Source organism: Mustela nigripes, chromosome 13 (assembly GCF_022355385.1).
Source record: "Mustela nigripes isolate SB6536 chromosome 13, MUSNIG.SB6536, whole genome shotgun sequence".
In the NCBI taxonomy this organism is placed as follows: domain Eukaryota; kingdom Metazoa; phylum Chordata; class Mammalia; order Carnivora; family Mustelidae; genus Mustela; species Mustela nigripes.
Window position 1 is genome coordinate 27,702,567 of NC_081569.1, and position 21,835 is coordinate 27,724,401.

Consider the following 21,835-nt stretch of genomic DNA (forward strand, 5'->3'; position numbering starts at 1 on the left):
TAAGCCCCCATGTTGCATCACCACTTCCTCATATCAGGGAGACAAACCATAAGTGACTCTTAATCTCACAAAACAAACTGAGGGTTGCTGGGGGGTGGGGGTTTGGGAGAAGGGGGTGGGATTATGGACATTGGGGAGGGTATGTGCTTTGGTGAGTGCTGTGAAGCGTGTAAACCTGGTGATTCACAGACCTGTACCCCTGGGGATAAAAATATATGTTTATAAAAAATAAAAAATTTTATAAATAAAATAATAACAGGACAGAAATGAATGTCTTTGGTATATACGTCTCAAGGGAATTAAATTTTTAGTAGAACTTAAGTATATTTTTTAAAGCCAGTAAAAAAATGACTGAATTATTAGCACTCTTGGATTAGTAATAATACAACAAAAATGCATTGAGGAAAAATTAAGAAGTAGAACACAAATGGGATATGGTGTTCTACAATTCTAACATTTTATCAAGTATTTACAGTACACCAGAGATGGCACTGACTGCTTTGAAACAAGCATATACTAATTTAATCCTTTCCTCAAAATTTTTGAGATGTAGGTAAGGTCATTCCTAATTTGAAAATTAACAAATAGGGTAAAAAGTAAAATAACCTAAGGTCGTTCAGCTACTAATTGGTAAAGTCAGGACCTGAATTCAATTCTATCCAACTCTAGAGACTTCAGTCTTCAATATGACAAAAAATTACTTTTGAAGAAGGAACAATTCTTTGATGAATGTTGAGCCAAAGTTCCTGATTCTAAGAATCACCTGGAGGACCTATAAAAAATAACGTTCTCCAGGCCCCACTCCAGCTTACTGAAGGACCCTGGAAGGACAGACCTTAGAAATCAGATGACTGTTATGATCAGGCAACCTTGGAAAACACTGGCATGTGACAAAACCAAAGGCAAGAAGAGATTCTGTCTCATAAATTAGTATGTCTGGGTATAAAATTATGTGATAAATTTCATGAAAACTTTTTTAGATATTTATGCAATTACCCTAAGAGCAATTCAATCATAATACTTTTTTAAAAGATTTTATTTATTTACTTGAAAGAAAGAGTGAACATGAAAGAGAGCAAGTGAGAGAGAGAGAGAGAGAGAACACATGTGGGGGGAGGGCAGAAGGAGAGGGGCAATCAGACTTCCCACTTAGCAGGGAGCCTGATGCAGGGCTTGATCCCAGGACCCTGGGATCATGATCTGAGCCAAAGGCAGAAGCTTAACTGACTGAGATATGCAGGTGCCCTGACATACTACATTCCAAAATGGAGTTTTGGAATGTAAAAATTAAGAGAATGGACAGGGTAGAAATTGGTAGCATAGTTTTAAAACTATAAAATAAAAATTAAGAGAATGGATAGGGTAGAAATTGGTAGCATAGTTTTAAAGCCCTGTTTCATATTTCCATAATTTTAGTACAGACTCTTGATTCAGTTTACCTTGAGTATTAAGAATTTTTAAAATTACAAAAGACAGCTCATATTCTCAGGTAAAGACAGCCAGCAGCTTGACCATTCACCTTGATGGAGAGTTTTTAAACTGTAGTTTGGGTTAATATGCTTATGAAGCCACTATGGCTTAATAAAACTATAATTTTATAAAGTAAACATATTAAGCAATTTGACAAATCAAAATTCATTTAAATCATATGAAAAGAAGACCAAAAAATGAGAATACTAAACCAAAACCACAGTTGTAAAAGCAGAGGCTTTGGAACCACAAAGACCTGGATTTTAATTCTGGCTGTGTGACCATCAACAATCTACCTTCAGATTGCCCCTCTAGAAAATAAAGATAATAATAATAATACATAGTTCAAATCTTCCACTTCCGGCCCTGAGTGACAGGGTCCAGATATACCCTCTCACCTTAAATAACTAAAAAATTAGGTAAATATATAAAACATAAATTCAATTGGTGTATTATAGCGAATATCAAGAGAACAAAAAACAAAAGCTCACTATTTTGCAACAGATGCAGAAAAGCAATTTGACAAAATCCAACATCCCTTTGTGATAAAAACACACTACAAAATAGGAATAAAAAGGAACTTCCTCAAACTGATGAAAGGCATCTATAAAAACACACACCTAACATCATACTTTATGATGAAAGACTAAATACCTCCCATAAAGACTGGGGAAAAGACAAAGATATCCTGTCCACGTTTATCACTTCTATTCAACACTGAATTTCAGGTCCTACCTAAAGCAAAAAGGAAGAAAAACTAATCAAAGACAACCAGGTGGAAAAGAAATAAACCTATATCTATTTGCAGATAACATGATCTTGTATATAGAAAGTCCTAAAGAATCCACTAAAAAGCTATTAGAAGTAAAGAGTCAGTTTAAGCAAGGTTGCAAGAGACAAGACTAACATATAAAATTCAACTGTATTTTCATGCACTAATAATAAATGGTCTGAAAATGAAATTAAAAAAACAATTCCAATTTATAAGCATGTCTACAAGAATACATATTTAGGAATAAATTTAAATAAGGTGACTTTCACACTGAAAACTTCAAAGCACTAAATTGACATATACATCAAAGGGATACAATACTATAATGGTAATCAAGATAAAGTGGTATTGGCATAAAAATAGGCACAGAGACAAATGAAACAGAATAGACAGTTAGAAACAGACCCAGACATATGTATGGCAAATAGCTTTTCAACAACAATACTACAGCAATTCAATATAAAAAAGATAATCTTTTCAACAATTGGTACTTGAATATTGGATATCCCTACGTAAAAAATCAATCTCAACCCTACCTCACACCATATACAGAATTTAACTCAAACGGGAACATAGACGTCATTGTAAAATGTAAAACTCCTACAAAAAAATTAAGAGAAAATCTTAGTGACTATAAATTTAGGTAAGGATCTCTTATTTATTTATATTTTTTAAAGATTTTATTTACTCATTTGACAGAGATCACAAGTAGGCAGAGAGGCAGGCAGAAGAGAGGAAGGGAAGCAAGCTACCCGCTGAGCAGAGAGCCTGACTCGGGGCTCGATCTGAGGACCCTGAGATCATGACCTGAGCCCAAGCAGAGGCTTTAACCCACTGAGCCACCCAGGTGCCCCAGAGATTTTTTATATAGGACACAAAAAAACACAAAGTATAGAAGGAAAAAAGTTAATACATTGGACTTTGGCAATTTTTAAAACTTCAAAACACACTTTAAAGAAAAGGAAAAGGCAGGATGCCTGGATGGCTCAGTCAGTTAAGCATCTGCCTTCTGCTAAGGTTATGATCCCAGAGCCCTGGGATCAAGTCCCTCATCAGGTTCATTGCTCAGTCTGCTTCTCCCTCTGCCTTTGCCTGCCACTCCCCCTGCTCATGCTCTCCCTCTCTCTGTCTCTCTAACAAATAAATAAATCTTTAAAAAAGAGAGAGAGAGAGAGAAGAAAAGGAAAAGGCAATCCAAAGACATAAGAAATTATTTACAAAACATAGGTCTTAGTATCTAAAATACATGGAAGTCCTTTAAGAAATCTTTTCATTTATGACAACATGGATGAAACTGGAGGGCAAGATGCTAAATTAAATGAGCCAGACAAAGAAAGACAAATGCTGCATGGTATCACTTATATTTGGAATCTAAAAAAAGTTGAACTCATAAAAACAAAGTAGAAAAGTGGTTGCCAGGGGCTGAGAATGGGAAAAGAAATAGGGAGAGGATGGTAAAAGTGCTTAAACTTTCAGGTTTAAGATGAATAACTTCTGAGGATCTAATGGGCAACACAGTGACTACAGTTGATAACACTGTAGTGTATAAATGAAATATGCTAAGAGAATAGAATTTAAACATTCTCTCTCTCTCTCTCTCTCTCTCTCTCTCTCACACACACACACACACACACACAGAGATAAATATATGAGGTGATGGATGTCTTATTTAACCTGATGAGGGGAATGCTTTCATAATGTATATGTATAACAAATCATCATGCTGTATACTTTATATGCCTTACTATTTGTCAATTATATCTCAATAAAGCTAAAAAATGTAATAATAAAACAATCTAACTTTAATAAATAAGATGTTTGAACACATATTTCACCAAATAAGAGATAAAGATATGAAATAAGCACTGAAAAGATGTTCAAAAATGAAAATTAAAACCAAATGAGATATCATAGACACATAATAAAGTGGAGTGGCTAAAATTACAATGTGTAACCATGTCAAATGTTGGTTAGAATGTGCTTAATTAGAACTCTCATCCACTGCTGGTAAGAATATCTAATACCACAACTATCCCCTGCTTTTTGAAAGTTCTCATTATACCACTTTGCTTTTATGAGAGACCTACACTAGCACTTGTTTTTGCTAACCAAAAGAAATTCAAAGAGGATGTCTGCTTTATGAAAAAAAGCAAAAAAACAAAAATCATGTTCAGTGTCTGTTTTTACAGTGAGCCATTATAGAGTCAGCACACCCCGAACAGTATGAGCGGCGCTGCCCAGCTCCTTCCCTGGAAACTACACTCAGCATCTCAGCATCAGGCCACCACAGTTTTGAATTGTGTTTGTGAATATCTGTGCTTTGTCTCAATTTATTTTGTGCATCCATTAGCAAGATGTGTCCTAACGTATCAGAAAAGCCTAAAAGATATTATTTTTCCATATAAATTAATGGTAATTGCATCTTTATGCCATTTTAGATTATAAAAAGTTTCATTGGAACACTCTAATTTCAGATAGTGGGGGGAAACCTATATAATAACCACTTTGGAAAACCATCTAAGTTAAATATGAACCTATTATGTGCTATGGTGAGTGCTGTGAAGTGTGTAAACCTGGCAATTCACAGACCTGTACCCCTGGGGATAAAAATATATTATATGTTTATAAAAAATAAAAAATTAAAAAAATACATGAACCTATTATAAGGCTCTGCTATTTCATTCTTAGATATTTACCCAAGAAAATAAAAGCACACATCTGCACAAAGACTTGTACATGACAGTTCACAGCAGCTAGATCTATAATGGCCAAAAAACAAGAAAGTAAACAAATAGCTATCAACAGGTGACCGGCTTAACAAATCATGGTATTTCTACACAATGGTATACTTCTCAGCAATGAAAAGGAAGTGATACACACAATAGTATGGATGACGTCCAAAGTAACTATGTTGTGTGAAAGATGCCAGAGGAAAAGAATATATACTGTATGGTTCCATTCATATGAAATTCTAGTGAATGCTAACGTCCTTAGTGACAAAAAGCAAATCAGCAACTGCACAGTAACAGAGTTGGAGGAAGGAATGAATACAAAGAAGCGTGAGCAAACTTCTGAGGGCCCGGAAACTGCTTCTTATCTCCATTGTGCTGAGGTTTCAGGAAATCATACATGTCAAAACTCATCAAACTGATGCTTTACATACGTGCTATTTGTTGTCTGTCAATTGCACCTCAAAAAAGCTGCAAAACATTAATATACATCTTAAAGGATTATTGTTAAGTATATGATTTTGCACCTAATATGTTTTAAGCGAGCCTATCATTCTGGCACAGAATAATTACTTCACAAATATCAGCCTCTTATATTAACAATTGAAAAGAGAACTTAGGGAACTAATTCAGTGTTCAAAGTACCTAAGATATACCTTAGCTTCTTCCTCTTGTGCTTTTTTAACAATTGCTTGTAATTGCACCTCTCGTTTAAATTCAGCATGAAGTAATTTCTCTTCCATCATCCTGCGTCGTTGATCTAATAATTCTTCCTTCCACTTCCGGACATCCTTCTCCTATACAGAGTGAGATAATCACACATAGTAATTTAACAGATAAACAGCTTAGGAATTACAAAGTCTAGAACCTAGAAAGCCCTAAAGGAGCATGACTTGTGATTTAGAACCCAGACTAAGAAGCCAGACTGCTTGAGTTCACAACTACCTTGGTCCCTTGCTAGCAAAAGCAAAAGTTGGTTCAACATGAGTGGGAATAAAACTAACATTTCAGTTGAATTTCAGCTATATAATTATGTGCTTAACCACCTAAAAAAGTATGATGTGGAAACAGCTCTGGATTAGGAGCCAGAAGACAGATCTTTAAAGCTCTTTGGTCAGCCAATTATCAGTCATATGCCACTGGAAACAGTACTTTACCTCTCCTAGACTCATTTTTCACACCTATAAAATGGAATTCAGTAACTGTCCAACTCTGTGAGCTACAAAGAAGTCTGGTGATGAGATCACATGTGAAAACAGTGCTGAAACTATAACCTATTATACAAACAGAAAGTAGATTTATCATTAAAATCAAAGAGAAACTTACATAAATGGAAAATTAAACCAAAGAACCTCTAACATCTTGTACAATTTCAAGAACTTATTATTCTGTTTGCATGAATACTGGCAGATTATATTACATAAGAAAATAAACTATATAACTTTATGTGTCTTAAAGACACAGTAAGAAGTGCCCGGGTGGTCCAGTTAGTTATGCATTTGCCTTCAGCTCAGGTCATGATCTCAGGGCCCTGGGATTGAGCCCCACACTGGGCTCCCTGCTTAGCGGGGAGTCTGCCTATCCCTCTCCCTTTCCTTCTGTCCCTCTCCACCCCACTCATGCTCACCTGCCCTCTCCCAAATAAATAAATAAAATAAAACTTAAAAAGACACAGTAAGAGGGAAGTTGTAGTTATGTTACAACATTTCTCTAAAACTAAAAATTAAATAATATATTAACTCTTACAGAACCCCATAACATGGAGTCTTTTTTCATTTTGATTTACTCATTCTAAATGATTAAAATAAAAATAATGACAAATTCTTGAGATTCAGGTAAAGATAAAAGTTGCAGATTTCCTTCTTTTTCTAGTCAACTTTTCTATTGTACAAAACTTAGAATCTTATACTACACCTCATTTTTAAAAATATTTGATTATTTGATACAATTATCTCTCCAAAATTTAAAATATACATTGTAAGTAATGCAAATAATATTTTTTTGAGATTTTATTTTTAAATAATCTCTATACCCAACACGGGGCTCGAACTAACAACCCTGAGATCAAGAGACTTTCACATGCTCCACCAACTGAGCCAGCCAGGTGCCCCAAAGCAAATATTTTTCATCTTTGTATATTAGTACTCCTTTCTAGTACTAGAAGATAACAAAGGAGCTCACCTATACTATAACAGTCACATATCTTTTGTCATGTTGTGATAGGTACTTAAAGTACGCAGACTCCAAGACGGCTCCCAGCAATCCCAGTCACCTGGTATTCAGATCCTTCTGTAATTCCCACCCACACTGTATCAGGATTCTGACCAATAGAATACAGCAAAAGTGACAGCATATCACATCCACAATCAGGTTATAAAAGGCAATGCGGCTTCAATTTTGGAGCTCATTTGTTCTTTCCCTCTCTCCATCCTCATCTCCATCCCCAACCCCTTCGCCTTTCCTCCCTTTCTCCTGGACTGTTTTCTGTAGGGAAGCCAGTGACCATGTCAAGGACACTTGGGCTGTGGAAAGGCACACATGACAAATAACTGAAGACCATGGTCAACTGGTAAGCAGCACCTTAAGTCTGCCTATAACCACATGAGTGGGTCCAAAAGTGGATCCTTCAGTTCCAAATGACTGACCCCAGCAAATAGCATGACTGCAAACTCACAAGAGACTCCAAATAAAAATCATTAGGCCAGACACTCCCAGGTTCCTTGCCCACATATACTGTGAGCTAATAAACATCTGTTGTTTAAAGTGGCTCAGTTTTAAGGTCATTACTATACAGCACACGTAAATAATATAGTACTTGCCTATATCTGGCATGTTGAAGTAATAATAAGAATGATCATACAATGAGCAACCGTCATCCTAACACTATGCTACTATTATACATAATTGCCACAGTTAATCATGTCAAGTTAATAATTATAATTGTCATTTTACAAATAAAAAAACTGATATGCAATATTGACAAATAACTTGCCCAGGGCAATATTTTATCATGTGGAAAAACCGGAATTTGATCCCTGGTTGGCTATCTCCAGACCCCATGTTCTTCCCACTCTATCACACTGATCAGCTGAGAATCTTTTCTATAAATTCAGTCAGTACTCCACTTATTCAAACCTGATGATCTGAGGCTCAAGACTATCCTACCAACCATCGTACACTGTCTACAAGACTCCCCAAAGAAACACCCCCATAAAAATGGCAAAAGACAAAGCACAGCTTAATAACTTATGCCAATTCTGCAAACATCAAAATTATTAGCGGGTTTAGAAATGTCAACTTTTTTCTTTTTGTAGGCAACCTTCTGTAATTCAAAAAGTAGAAACGCTTTTGTTTCCTAGAAAATTTAATTATTTTTATAGTTCTGCTAGCTTCTCTTAGACAAAAAATAGTCAAGTTAAAAATCAGCCCATCAATTTAAGGCTATCAGAATTTTCTAAATATTAAAAACTCACCCTTTCTAATAATTTCTGCAGCTTTAATGTTTTCTCTTCACGTAACTTTTCCCTTAGCTGCTGTGCTTTCATTTGTTTTTCTTCATGTTTCTTCTTAGATTCTGCAATTGTTCTATTAACACAAACAAATGGAAAGAAGACACAAATGTTTACATGATAAAGCCAAAATATTTCCTTTAGTCTTCAACATTCCTAAAGTAAATATAAAAAGTATACAAACATATTTCTGGTCTAACGTTTCAGGAAAACATTGTCACTTTTCAATGAATCTGTAACTATCCTGAGTAATATGCCTTATAATGTTGTTTAGCAACTCTATTTAATAATCAAGAGTAGCTATTTTCCCTTCTGTGAAACATTTCAAATTAATTTTCAAAGCCCAACCTTTTACGAGATGGTGAGGAAAGTTTTTCATGCATGTGAATTCCATGGCCTGGAGGTCTAGCAGGTTCCTCCTCTACAATATCCCCCCATGATGTATTTTGGCGCCAAGTTTCACGAGCTGCCCAAAGAAAAGAAAACCACTGTAACTGTTTAACCACACAGTTCTGTAAAACCAACATTTGAGAACAGAATTTTAAAAGGCATCAGCATTCCCACTCCAAATTATTTATTTTATACATAAACTCCCATTTAGTAAAATAATCTACTTTAAATCCCTCTAGCTACACACACAGTGTGCATGCATGCACGCACGCGCACGCACACACACACACACACACACACACACAGAATACCTTCATAATCTGCAAGGACATCATTCCAGTCCATTGACAAACCACAGAAAGATACACTCCCACTGCCCATGCTGGCCTAAAATGTAATAAGGAAAAGTGAAAAAGAAATACTTGAACATAATTATAACCTTAAAAAAATGAACTGCAAATGTAATTTTCCTAATACATTTAACAAACAGTTCAAAACCAGAAAAACGTTATATACCTCTTTTAGATATACTAATCACCAAGTTAAAATATTATAGTCTATACGTTTTAAGAGGAAGATAAACCTACTTTTCTTTAACAGCAGAAACAAATCAAGTAAATTTAAAAGAAACATATTGGCCTCATATTATTACCACATAACTCTGCCATATTCATAATACACATGAGAAGAGCTCAAGATTATTCTCTGGGTATTAAAATTTAATAGAAAAACATTTGAAACATTTATGGTTACGTCCATTCTGTAAAAAGTCCCTCTTAGCAACATATATATCCTGAGGGCTTAGTGACAGCAAGGCATTATCATTTGCTTTTTATTAGTGGAAAAGAAAAAACTAAAATACCTTAGATTCTATGTCAATCTCTGCAATTAAAATCTGATTAATGTTCTTACTTTTTTGAAGATTCAATTTATCGCTTGGTAAAACTTTTTACCAGCTTATTAATGAAATTATGTATAACAACTTCCAGCTTATCAATGAAATTATGTATAAAAACACTTTATAATGGTAAAAGTGCTAAAGAAGGATTTCCTATTGTTTTTGAAACAAGTGAAAGTCCCTCTGGCCCTATGAATTTTATTTCTAAATGTAATTTTTTGAACAATTATGTTAAAAATTCTAAAAGGCCACAGAAAGAACCCAACGTGGCGGTGAAGTAGGAGGACCCCAGGCTCATCTTGTCCCGGGAACACAACAAGGTAACTATCAAATCATCTCCTAGATACCATCCTGAAGACTGACAGGACAAACTAACACTAAAGGGAGAGAAGAGGTCACAATGAAGAAGATTGGAAGTACAGAGACATGATTTAGGGGAGAAATGGATCAGATTGCTGATACTGCAAATGGGAGAGAGCACTGGTCGCAGGGAAGGGCAAGAGAGAGACACACAAGCACAAAGGGGCATGCACAAAGAGAACTTTCCCCAAAGCCTTTGGTTTGGAAAATGAGAGGGGCTGAATTTTGTGAGTTCTTGCAACCAGCAGGGCTTAACAGATTTGGAGTTTTAAAAGCCAGCAGGCTTGGCTAGGATGGAGCCCAGAGGGCACAGCCCTGCTCCTGGAGAGAAGACAGGCAAAAAAACCAGGGGCAGACAGTGTGAAAACAGTGGGGCACACCTGGGGCACACAGTGAGAGATTATTCACTATTCTAAGAGCATTTCCTTGAGGTGCAGCACAGTGTTCACAGAGATGCCTCTCTGGGAACAAAAGAGCTAGGAAGAGCCATTTCTCTTCCACACCCCTCAGCATAAACACAGAGCCATCTGAGGGAAGAAGTTCAGCACCAACGCTGCCTGCCTAATTTGCTTACATCATGCCCTACACCCCTGCATTCTGGCAGAACTGCACTTCTTGGTCAAGCTTGCCTCAGTCCCAGAATGGTAGGCCCCTCCCCACAGAAGATCAGCATAAACTCCTGCCCAGATGACAAACCCTGAACAGAGTTCTGCAAGGCCTCAGTTCAGAGAGGTGGTGTCAGGTCTCAATTCACAAACATACCAGAGCACATCTAGTTAAAACTCACCACATTCAGCCCAGGGATTAAACAGTGTCCCCAGTAGGCATGGAGAGCCTCTGCAGACAACTGGCCTGAAGCATAAAGCAGCTAAAACACAACAGCAGAGCACACAAATACCAAAGATATTCCATGAAGTGCCAGACCTGAGGCACTACATGACCTCTTCTTCAGAAAGCCATTACTTTCAGGAGACAAAACTGGCTTTTTTTAACACAGGGAAGAAGGCAGAGACTTAGACTAAGTGCCAAGACAAAGAAATGTATCCCAAATGAAAGAACAAGATAAGGCCATGGCAAAACAGATGTAAGTAACATGCCTGATGGAGAATTTAAAGCAACAATCATAAGGATATTCACTGGCCTTAAGAAAAGAATAGAAGACACCAGTGAGACTGACAGAAATAAAAGACAATAAGAGATGAAGAATTAATAAATGAGACTGGAAACAGGCTTGATGCAATGAACAGCAGGCTAGAAGAAGCAGAGAAACAAATTAGTGACCTCAAAGATAAAATAATGGACAATAACAAAGCCAAACAAAAGAGAAAAAAGAATTATGCAACACAAGAATAGATTTAGGAACTTGGTGACTCCATTAAATGTAAAAACATCTGTTTTGTAGGAGTCTCAGAAGAAGAGAGAGGGGAAAAAGAACAGAAAATTATTTCAAGAAATAATGGCAGAAAAGTTCCCTAATCTGGGGAAGGAAACAGACATACAAATATAGGAGGCACAGAGAACTCCAATCAGAATCAACAAAAGCAGGCCAACACCAAGAAATACTATAATTCATTTTGCAAAATAAAGTGATAAAGAAAAAAAATCTTAAAAGCAGCAAGACAAAAAAAGTCCTTAACTTACAAGGGAAAACCCATAAGGCTAACTGGAGATTTCTCAACAGACACCTAGCAAGCCAGAAGTCAGTGGCATGATACAGTCAATGTACTAAATGGAAAAAATCTGCAGCCAAGAATACTCTACCCAACAAGGCTATAATTTAGAAGCAGAGATAGAGTTTCTCAGACAAATGAAAACTAAATGAGTTTATAACCCCTAAACCGCCCTGCAAGAATTATTAAAGGGGACACTTCCAGGGCAAAGGAGAGATCAAAAGTGATAAAGACAAGAAAGGATCAGAGAAAATCTCTAGAAACAACTGTAAAATGCAATAAATATGCATCTATCAATAATTATTTTAAATGTAAATGGACCAAACACTCCAGTCAAAATAAACAGGGTGTCAAAATGGGTTAAAAAAAACAAGAGCCATCTCTATGCTGCCTACAAGAGACTCATTTTAGACCTAAAGACACTGGCAGATTCAAAGTGAGGGGATGGAAAAACATTTGTCACATAATACTTATATCAGACAAACCAGACCTTTTTCTTGTATCGTTTTTATCTTTTTTCAGTATCAGGATAGTACTGGCCTCATGGAATGATTCTGAATGTGTTCCCTCTATTCCATTATTTATAAGATATCGACAAAGATTGTCATTTTTTTTTAAATGTTTGGTAGAATTCACCAATGAAACCATGTGGTCTTGGGCTTTTCTTTGCTCAGAGATTTCGGGTTCCCAATTCAACTTTCATTCCTGTTATTGGTGTACGAAGACTTCCTACTTTCTGGATTCAAGATTCATTATTCAATCTTAGTAACTTGTATGTTTTTAGGAATTATCTATTTGTTTTTTTTCCTAAGTTATCTGATTTGTTAGTATATAATTGTTTATAGTAATCTCTTGTGATCTCATCTGTTGTATTATTTTCTCTTTCATTTCTCATTTTGGTTTTTGACTCAAAATTTTTTTTTGCTTAGTTATATAGTTAAAGCACTGCCGATTTTGTTTCTTTTGGTGGAGGGGAACTGGTCATGACTTTCAATGTTATGTTATTATTTATTCTCGTCTCTATTTTATTTATTTCTGAATCTTCTTTACTTCCCTCCACTACTAAATTTCAGCTAAGTTTCTTCTTTTTCTGCTTCCCTGAGGTATAATGTTAAGTTGTTTACTTCAACTTTTTTTCTTAATACAAGTATTTAAAGCATAAATTTCACTCTAATGTCTGCTTTTGCTACATCCCGTAGGTTTGACACATAGTGTTTTCTTCTTCTTTTCTTTTGAGACTTATTTTGATTTGCTATCTCATTTCTTATTTGGCCCATTACTTGTGTAGTAGTGTGTTGTTTAATATTTACATTGTGGATTTTCCCACTTTTATTGTGGTCTTTAGTTTTGTACCACTGTGGATAGAAAATATACTTGGTATGATCTCAGTCTCCTTAAATTTGTAGTATTTGTTATGTCTCTTTTTATATTATTTAGCCAGGGGATTCTTCAGTGTGTACTTAAAGAAAAATGTGTATTGAATTTTTCTTGGATGGAATCTTTTATATATATCCTTTAGAACATGTGTTCTGCAGTATGCTTCAAGTAAAAAATGTTCTTGTTAGTAAAAAAAATACCTTTAACTGAGGGTACACATTTAAACTAAAGGGGGATGAAACAGGTGATGGGGATTAAGAGTACACTTATCATGATGAGCAATGAGTAATGTTGAGAATTGCTGAATCACTATACTGTATACCTCACACTAATATAATACTGTATGTTAACTACAGTGGAATTTTATTAAAAAAAAAAAACTTAAAAAATTAAAAATAGAGCATCCCTATGACCCTGTAATTGCACTACTGGGTATTTACCCCAAAGATACAGATGTAGTGAGAAGAAGAGCCATCTGTACCCCAATGTTTATAGCAGCAATGGCCACGGTCGCCAAACTATGGAAAGAACCAAGATGCCCTTCAATGGACAAATGGATAAGGAAGATGTGGTCCATATACACCAAGGAGTATTATGCCTCCATCAGAAAGGATGAATACCCAACTTTTGTAGCAACATGGACAGGACTGGCAGAGATGATGCTGAGTGAAATAAGTCAAGCAGAGAGAGTCAATTATCATATGGTTTCACTTATTTGTGGAGCATAACAAATAACATGGAGGACATGGGGAGATGGAGAGGAGAAGGGAGTTGAGGGAAATTGGAAGGGGAGATGAACCATGAGAGACTATGGACTCTGAAAAACAATCTGAGGGTTTTGAAAGGGCAGGGGTGGGAGGTTGGGGGAGCCAGGTGGTGGGTATTATGGAGGGCCCATATTGCATGGAGCACTGGGTGTGGTGCAAAAACAACGATTTCTGTTACGCTAAAAAGAAATAAATAAAAAACATAAATAAATTAAATTAAAAAAATAAAAGCTCACAGAAAAATCACTGTCGTTGTCAGTTTCAATATTAATATCATTGTTTTCTTCTGCTTCAATTTCTCTGGTTAACTGTTCCTCTTCAGCAATAGCACTAGCAATGGCTTCTTCATTGGCCTTTTCTAGACGATCTGCTAGCTCTTCCTTTTTAGCAAGAACTTCTGCCATGGACTGTAAAGTTAAAAATAAACAAAAGAATTATCAGTTGAGTAGAAAGTTATTCTTTATGTTCTAACTACACATTCAACAGTATACAAAAAAGTAGCATTGATCTGGAATTATAAAATGTGGGGTTCAGTATAGGTTCAACCACTTGCTACCTGTGTGACTTAGAAGCTTCTTAACACCAAAAGCATATTTTGTATTCCACAAAATGGTACAATAATTTGTGACTTACCTTCTTTATCAGACCACTATGTATGAGAAACTGTGAAGTTATACAAATGACAGATATTATTAATTTCAAAGTATGAATCTAGTTTGAATGCCAAAATTCAAAACAGTTGTAGATCAAATATCTTTAAAACAAAAGAAAAATATATAAAGGGAACAAGGAAAGATTTTATTCTGTAATGGTAATGTTACTTTCTGAACATGTATATGTAACTTAAAAATACACATTAGAAAAAAGTATAAATAACATGCAACTAAATCATTAATTAATAAATTCATATGATAAGCTAAAAATGTGTACTAGAAACTCTGAAGCAAACAATGAAATAATAAACAGTTATGACTAATAAGCCAACAAAGGAGATAAAAATGGAATTATCAAACATAATTAATCCAAAAGAAGAGAGAAAGAGAAGAAAAAGGGGGTGAAAAAGAGGTGAGTCATAGAGAAAACAAATCATACGATAGTATATTTAAAGGAACCATATCAATAATCAATAGAGTGGAATAGTTTAAACACCTTAATTAATAGAGATTGTCAAATGGGATAAAAAGCAAGATCCAAACATATGCTGCCCAAAAGAAACTTAACTGAAATATCAGAATATAAACAAATTACCAGTTAAAGTGCTACAATGCTAACACTAATCAAAAGAAAACTGAAGTATTAATACCAGACTTCAGAGCAAAAATATCAGGAGGGATAAAAAAGGTCATTTCGTAACAATAAAAGGTTTAATTCATCAAAAAGACAAAACAAACATAACCATTTATGGACTTAATAATGGAGATTCAAAATACATGAAGCAGAAATGGACTGAACTACAAAAATAAATAAACTTAATGCAAATGTAAACTGTGGAAAAAGCCAAGATGTCCTTCAAAAGACAAATGGATAAAGAAGGTATGGTCCATATATACAATGGAATATTACTCAGCCAGCAGAAAGGATGAATACCCAACTTTCATATCAACATGGACGGGACTGGAGGAGATTATGCTGAGTGAAATAAGTCAAGCAAAGAGAGTCAATTATCATACAGTTTCACTTAACTTGTGGAGCATAAGGAATAACATGGAGGACATTAGGAGAAGGAAAGGAAAAGTGAACTAGGGCAAATGCGGAGCAGGAGATGAAGCATGAGAGACTATGGAGTCTAAGAAATAAACTGAGGGGTTTGGGGGGTGAAGGGATAGGTGAGCCTGGTAGTGGGTATTAAGGAGGGTACATATTGCATGGAGCACTGGGTGTGGTGCATAAACAATGAATCTTGGAATACTGAAAAAAATTAAATTAAAAAAAAAAAAAAACTTAATGGGAATAAAAAAGGTGCTACCAGTTTGGAAAACAGTTTGATAATCCCTCAAAAAGGTGAAACATAAAGTTTCCATATGAGCCAACAATTGCAAGATATTTACCCTAGAAAAATGAAACCATATATCCACACAGAAACGTATATACAAATATTTAAAGCAGCATAATTTATAACAGCCAAAAAAACAGAGACAGCCCAAATGTCCTTCAAGTAATGAATGGATAACATGTGGTGTATCCATACAATGGAATATTCTTTGGCCACAAAAAAGGAATGAAGGCTAAAACATCAATGAACCTTGAAAACATCATGCCCAGTGAAAGAGGCCAGTCACAAAAGACCACACATTATATTCCACTTCCATGAAATGTTCAGAACAGACAAACCTATACAGATAGAAAGCCGTCTGTGGTTATCTAGGGTTGGAAGGATGGAGTGAAAGGGAGTGACTGCTAATGGGTATTGGGTTTCTTTCTGTAGTGATGAAAGTGCCCTAAAACTGATCATGGTGATTGTTGCACAACTCTGTGAATATGCTGAAAAATATCAAATTGTAAAATTTAACTGGGTAAACTGTATGCTATGTACATTTTACCTCAATAAAGTTGTATTTAAAAAAAGAAACAGTTTCACAGTTATATTCAGAGATTTTAATATCTCTTTCTCAACTGATAGAACATGTATTGAAAACTGGCATGGATCTAAGAGACCTGAACAATACTCTCAACAAAACTGACCTCTACGTATCTTTGTAGGAGAAATGAAAGCGTATGTTCAAAACAAAGACAAACGTTCATGGTGCCATTTTTCATAACATAGAAACTGGACTCAAGCATCTGTCCACAAGTGAATGGATGGATGAACATTCTGTGTGGATGAATATACTGTGTTATACGCATACAGTAGAATACTTCCAAAGGCAGTAAAAAGAATGAACTATTAGTACACAAAACCACATGGATGAACCTTAAAATAATTATGCTGAGTAAAAGAAGCCAAACAAAAGATTATATTACTCTATTTACATAAAGTTTTGAAAATACCAATCACTATATAATGACAGCAGAACAGTGATGACCTGGGAAGGAAATACTGGGAAGGACAGAAAGGAGGGATTACTAAGGGAAATCTGAAAACTTTCGGAGTTTGTTCATTCAGTATGTTCATTTTCTTGGTTGTAGTGATGTTTTTATAGGTATAAACACATCAAAATTTTAATAATTTGTATATTTTAGATACCCGAAGTTTACTGAAAATCAATTATACTTCAATAGAGGTATTAAAATATGCAAATGCTTGAGCCCCAACTTATAACTGAATTGGTTTAGAGTGCAGAAGGGCACTGGTATCTTTATTAATGCTTTCTCCTCCCTCCCCAACTTCTATCTACTCTCTTGATACTCTGTCCCACCAAAACACAAAAGATTGCTTCTGGGGAATAAAATGGGAGGGGGAGGGAGTTTAGATGAGAGACTAATTCTTTGCACTATAAGCTTCTTCTCTATAAACCCTAGATTATTATACAAACTGACTGTTGTTAATGTGCAACAAAGACCTTACAACTTAAGAACAATTTAAAAATCCAAATGTTAAAGTTGAATATATATAACTTTGCAGAAAGTTCTCACATGAGCCTATTTGCTCTCCCAATTTTATTTTCCCCACATGTACATTTCTATTTAGTCTCTGAAGATCTGAAAAGACTTTAATGCAGAAGTACAGCTTATGGATGAAATAATGATTCAATTATTCATATACAACTTTTAGTATTTTCACACTGTGAAATTCAAATAAATACCAACATATATCACTTTTTTAATTTTCAAATTTTCATTAAAATTTCAAATTTTAGTAAATCTAAAAACACAGATCCATTGTTAGCTAGGTTTTATATTACCACATTTTTACAATAGTGGCAACAGTTGACCTTAAAGTAGAAAGGTTCTAAGTCATTTTTTACCAAAATTTCTGTTAAATGAGACAACTGCAGAGTTTTACCTTTAACCAGCTATATGATGATACTTATTAAGAAAGAAAAGAGTTCTCTCATCACTGCAGCAATTCTCTATAATCCCCCACTGAGAACCTAAACAAAGAGGTACATCTAGAGCAAGCCAAAGACTTATCTCTGCCAAGACAAATCAAAAACAAATATTTTTAAATCTTAGTTTAATTAAAATTCCTCTAACAACTCTAAAAATAGATGAAGAGTCATATATAAAGCAGACTACATAAAATATATAAATCTGATTCTTAAAATAACCAAGAGTTTTTAATATTCTACCACAAGCTTATTTACATATGTGATCAAAATAAAAAGGATGAAAGAAGAATTTTTAAATACTTTTTTAATGCTTATTTAAGTATGGGATCTTTTCCTCTTGAAATATGATTCTCCCAAAATAAGTAATAATATGGTATCTAGCTATGAATATAAAAAATATAAAAGTGATCAACTTCTAGCCCATACATTGTCTAGTATTTATATGGTCACAATTATATTCAACCTTTAAAAACAGTCACACTGAAAAAGCCAAGTTAAAATACAATTTGCTCTTTATTCCTTATTTTAAAATTTTAAATGTTTTTCTTATTACTATAACCCTTATTTTTCTCTTAACCCTCAAGTTTCATCTACATCTAATGGTATTATGTCAAAAAAATGTATAATTTGGTCTAATACCATATGTTGATAGCATCTTTCAGCATGATGAGGCCTTAAGTCTTGAAGAAAATGATAGTATATAGTTGCTATCTAAAAAATAAAATTTGAGTAAGTTTTCTCAACAACTGTTTATATGTGCCTACTTCTTTTGAAAGTCAGTTTTAAATTAGAATGATCCATTCTGGATTATCCTCTGGTCAAGTATCTTAATTCTAAAGTTGGAAACAGAAAGACATGAAGATAAATAAGTAGTCATCCAAATACATAAACTTCTAATTCCAAATCAACACATTTTAAAATTTCCACAACAGAAATGGTAAGTAAATTTCATCTTAAAGACCAACTCCAAGCAAATGATAGAAGCTAGAGAATTTTTTAAAGTGCAGTAGGCAGCATTTCCCATCCATCAGAGTGCTAGATGTTGCATGGAAGACTTTATTGTTACTGGTTTCATTTCTTAATGCCAGACTAAGGAACACTTGATCAGATCACAAACTGAATGATTTTAGCAATAGTTATTTAACTTGGACAGTCTCATTTTCCTCCTCTACAGAACAAGAAGAATCTTAACTATATTAAAAGCTTGCTATAAGAATAAAATGTTAAGCTGAAATAACATATATAAAATGCTTTATAAACTGTAAAATAACACACAACACAATTATTACTAGGGTTTATTCCCTTTTAATATATTTACTCATAATTCTGATAAGTTGTTCTTACCAAGTTAGCAGCACTCACATTTGAAATATCTGAAGGATCCATTTCAGTTTCTATCCCTGCTTTTTCTGCTGAAAATACATCATTTGCTTGCAAAGGAGGTGTGTCAGCTTGCTGAGTAATTGAAACACACTCTGTATCAATATGAACAGCAGGTATTTCAGAAGTTCTCACAGAACTGTCTTGTAAAGTACTACTGCCAGAGTTCTTGACATCATCCAACGGACTCACTGTGAACTAACAAAACACATTTGCAGAATGACTCAGAGATAATAAAAAATTCTCACAAACTACTCCGTTCTAGAAAAACTGATTATACTAAACCTATCAACTAAAGCAGCAGTTGACTAGCCGACAGATGACCCATTTGTCTTTTTTATAAGTTTCAAGTTTAAAAAAAGAAAAAAAAATTAAGCAGCCACAAATTTTATTTGCACATCTAATATGTATATAGGGCACTGTCTGAAATGCTTTATGAAATTAAGCTATATTATAATTACATTTTTTTAGTAATGATTCTTGATGAGTATTTTATATAGCTCACAAAGGAAATTCCAGTTGGAAGTATGATACTTTGTCTTATATTCAAATAACTAAAGATATTTATGTGGTTTTTCCAAAGGTTGTCTGCCGAATATTAAATGAAGGCACTTTTCACCAAAATATACACTTTGAGGGCATTTTATTCAAAACATGACATTTGCTCTCTTTAAATAACATTAACAAACCTTAAAGTATCTTTCATGTATAACCACAATGGTACACAATACCAATTCTCAGATTTAAAGAGAAATATACCATAAAAAGTATAGTATATCATAGCATGAATTCTCACCACTTATGTAATTCCTATCTAGATTTCCATATCCTCCTCATTAGCCTTTAGGAATACTTAACACATTAAACCATTTAAATCAAATAAAATACTGTCTTAAGCCAAATACATATCCATTTTTTTTAACTTTCCAATTTAGTAAAAAGAAACAAGTTTTTATTTTCATATTATAACAGAGTATAGAAGAATGCTGCTGTGTTTTCCAATTATATTCAGAGTAATGAGCTCCAGGTAGAATTAAAATCTAAAATTATGAATTTAAAATCCACTAACATCACTACTTAAACTTTAGATAAATACGGCAGTGGCTATAAAACTCCAGTTTGGTTAATTATTTATATAAATATTAAACTTTGTCAAGTCTTATAAACTACTTTAAAAATTCTATTGGTCGGGACGCCTGGGTGGCTCAGTTGGTTGGACGACTGCCTTCGGCTCAGGTCATGATCCTGGAGTCCCGGGATCGAGTCCCGCATCGGACTCCCAGCTCCACGGGGAGTCTGCTTCTCCCTCTGACCTTCTCCTCTCTCACCTTCTCACTCTCTCTCTCTCAAGTAAATAAAAAAATAAAAATCTTTAATAAAAATTCTATTGGTCAAAACTTAGAGTGTCTCTAAGTGTTGATTTTAATATAAGTATTATTTAAGTTGTATCACATTGTTTATATTACTATCAACATTATCTATACATTAGTCACCATAGTTTATAATCTTCTTGGCAATATTTACATTAGCATTACTGATGTTTACAATATAGTCAACCCTGCATATTAAAAAATCAGTATCATTTATACAACAAAATCAAAGCTAAACTATAAAGTAATGTTTAAAAATACATAAATATGCTAATTCCATTTTTAGAACAACAGTGGAAAAATTCTATCAATTAGCTTGGATACCAATAGCAATGAACTTTTTATATTGAAATATTTTAGTAATACTTTAATTACTCAAAGCTATATGTAAGGATTATTCCTAAAATCCCAAATCGTGTAAGCTTATTCATTACACAAAACCAATGTAATTATTGTATTGTTAAATTTTATGACTAAAATAAATGTTAGCAAAAATGCTAGGTGTTAATGTTAAGTGATTTCTTTTTCTGTTGTCTTTGTTCTTACTGGTTTTCCTCATTCTCCTTTCTTTACTGGACAAAATGACAAGATGGAAAAATTCACATGAAAAGAAAGAAAAGGAGGCAGTACTCACCGCCAGGAATTTAGTCAATAAGGATGTAAGTAAGATGTCTGAACTGAATTTAAAACAACTATAAAGATAATAGCTGGGCTTGAAAAAAGCATAGAAGACACTAGAGAATCTCTTACTGTAGAGATAAAAGAACTAAAATCTACTCAGGATGAGATTAAAAATGCTATTACCAAGATGCAGTCCCAAGCAGAGGTCATAAAAATGAGGATGAACAAAGCTGAACTATATGTTAAGTGATTAAAAAAGATTTCTTGGGGCACCTGGATGGCTCAGAGGGTTAAAGTGACTCTTGATCTTGCTTCAGTCATGATCTCAGCATGAAATCAAGCCCTATGTAGGGCTCTGTGCTCAGCAGGGAGTCTGCCTGAGATTCTCTCTCCTTCTCTTTCTGCCTCTCCCCCGCCTCGCACAGCCTCACTCTAATAAATAAATCTTAAAAAAAAAAAAAAAAGACAAAACCAAATTTTAAAAAGAGAGACTTCATCAGGTTTAACATTAAAAGCTTCTTAAAGGTATACCC

General features: G+C 34.4%; 1 protein-coding gene across 1 annotated transcript in view; it reads right to left on the reverse strand.

Annotated features, from left to right (window-relative positions):
* Positions 1-21,835, reverse strand: part of SCAPER (S-phase cyclin A associated protein in the ER) — a 519,522-nt gene that overhangs the window by 360,755 nt on the left and 136,932 nt on the right. Inside the window, exons 10-15 of the mRNA XM_059372064.1 lie at positions 19,276-19,509; positions 14,179-14,349; positions 9,182-9,257; positions 8,829-8,946; positions 8,445-8,556; positions 5,628-5,768 (exon numbers count right to left, since the gene is read on the reverse strand). Coding sequence (XP_059228047.1) covers positions 5,628-5,768; positions 8,445-8,556; positions 8,829-8,946; positions 9,182-9,257; positions 14,179-14,349; positions 19,276-19,509 — 852 coding nt within the window. The remainder of the gene's footprint in view (positions 1-5,627; positions 5,769-8,444; positions 8,557-8,828; positions 8,947-9,181; positions 9,258-14,178; positions 14,350-19,275; positions 19,510-21,835) is intronic.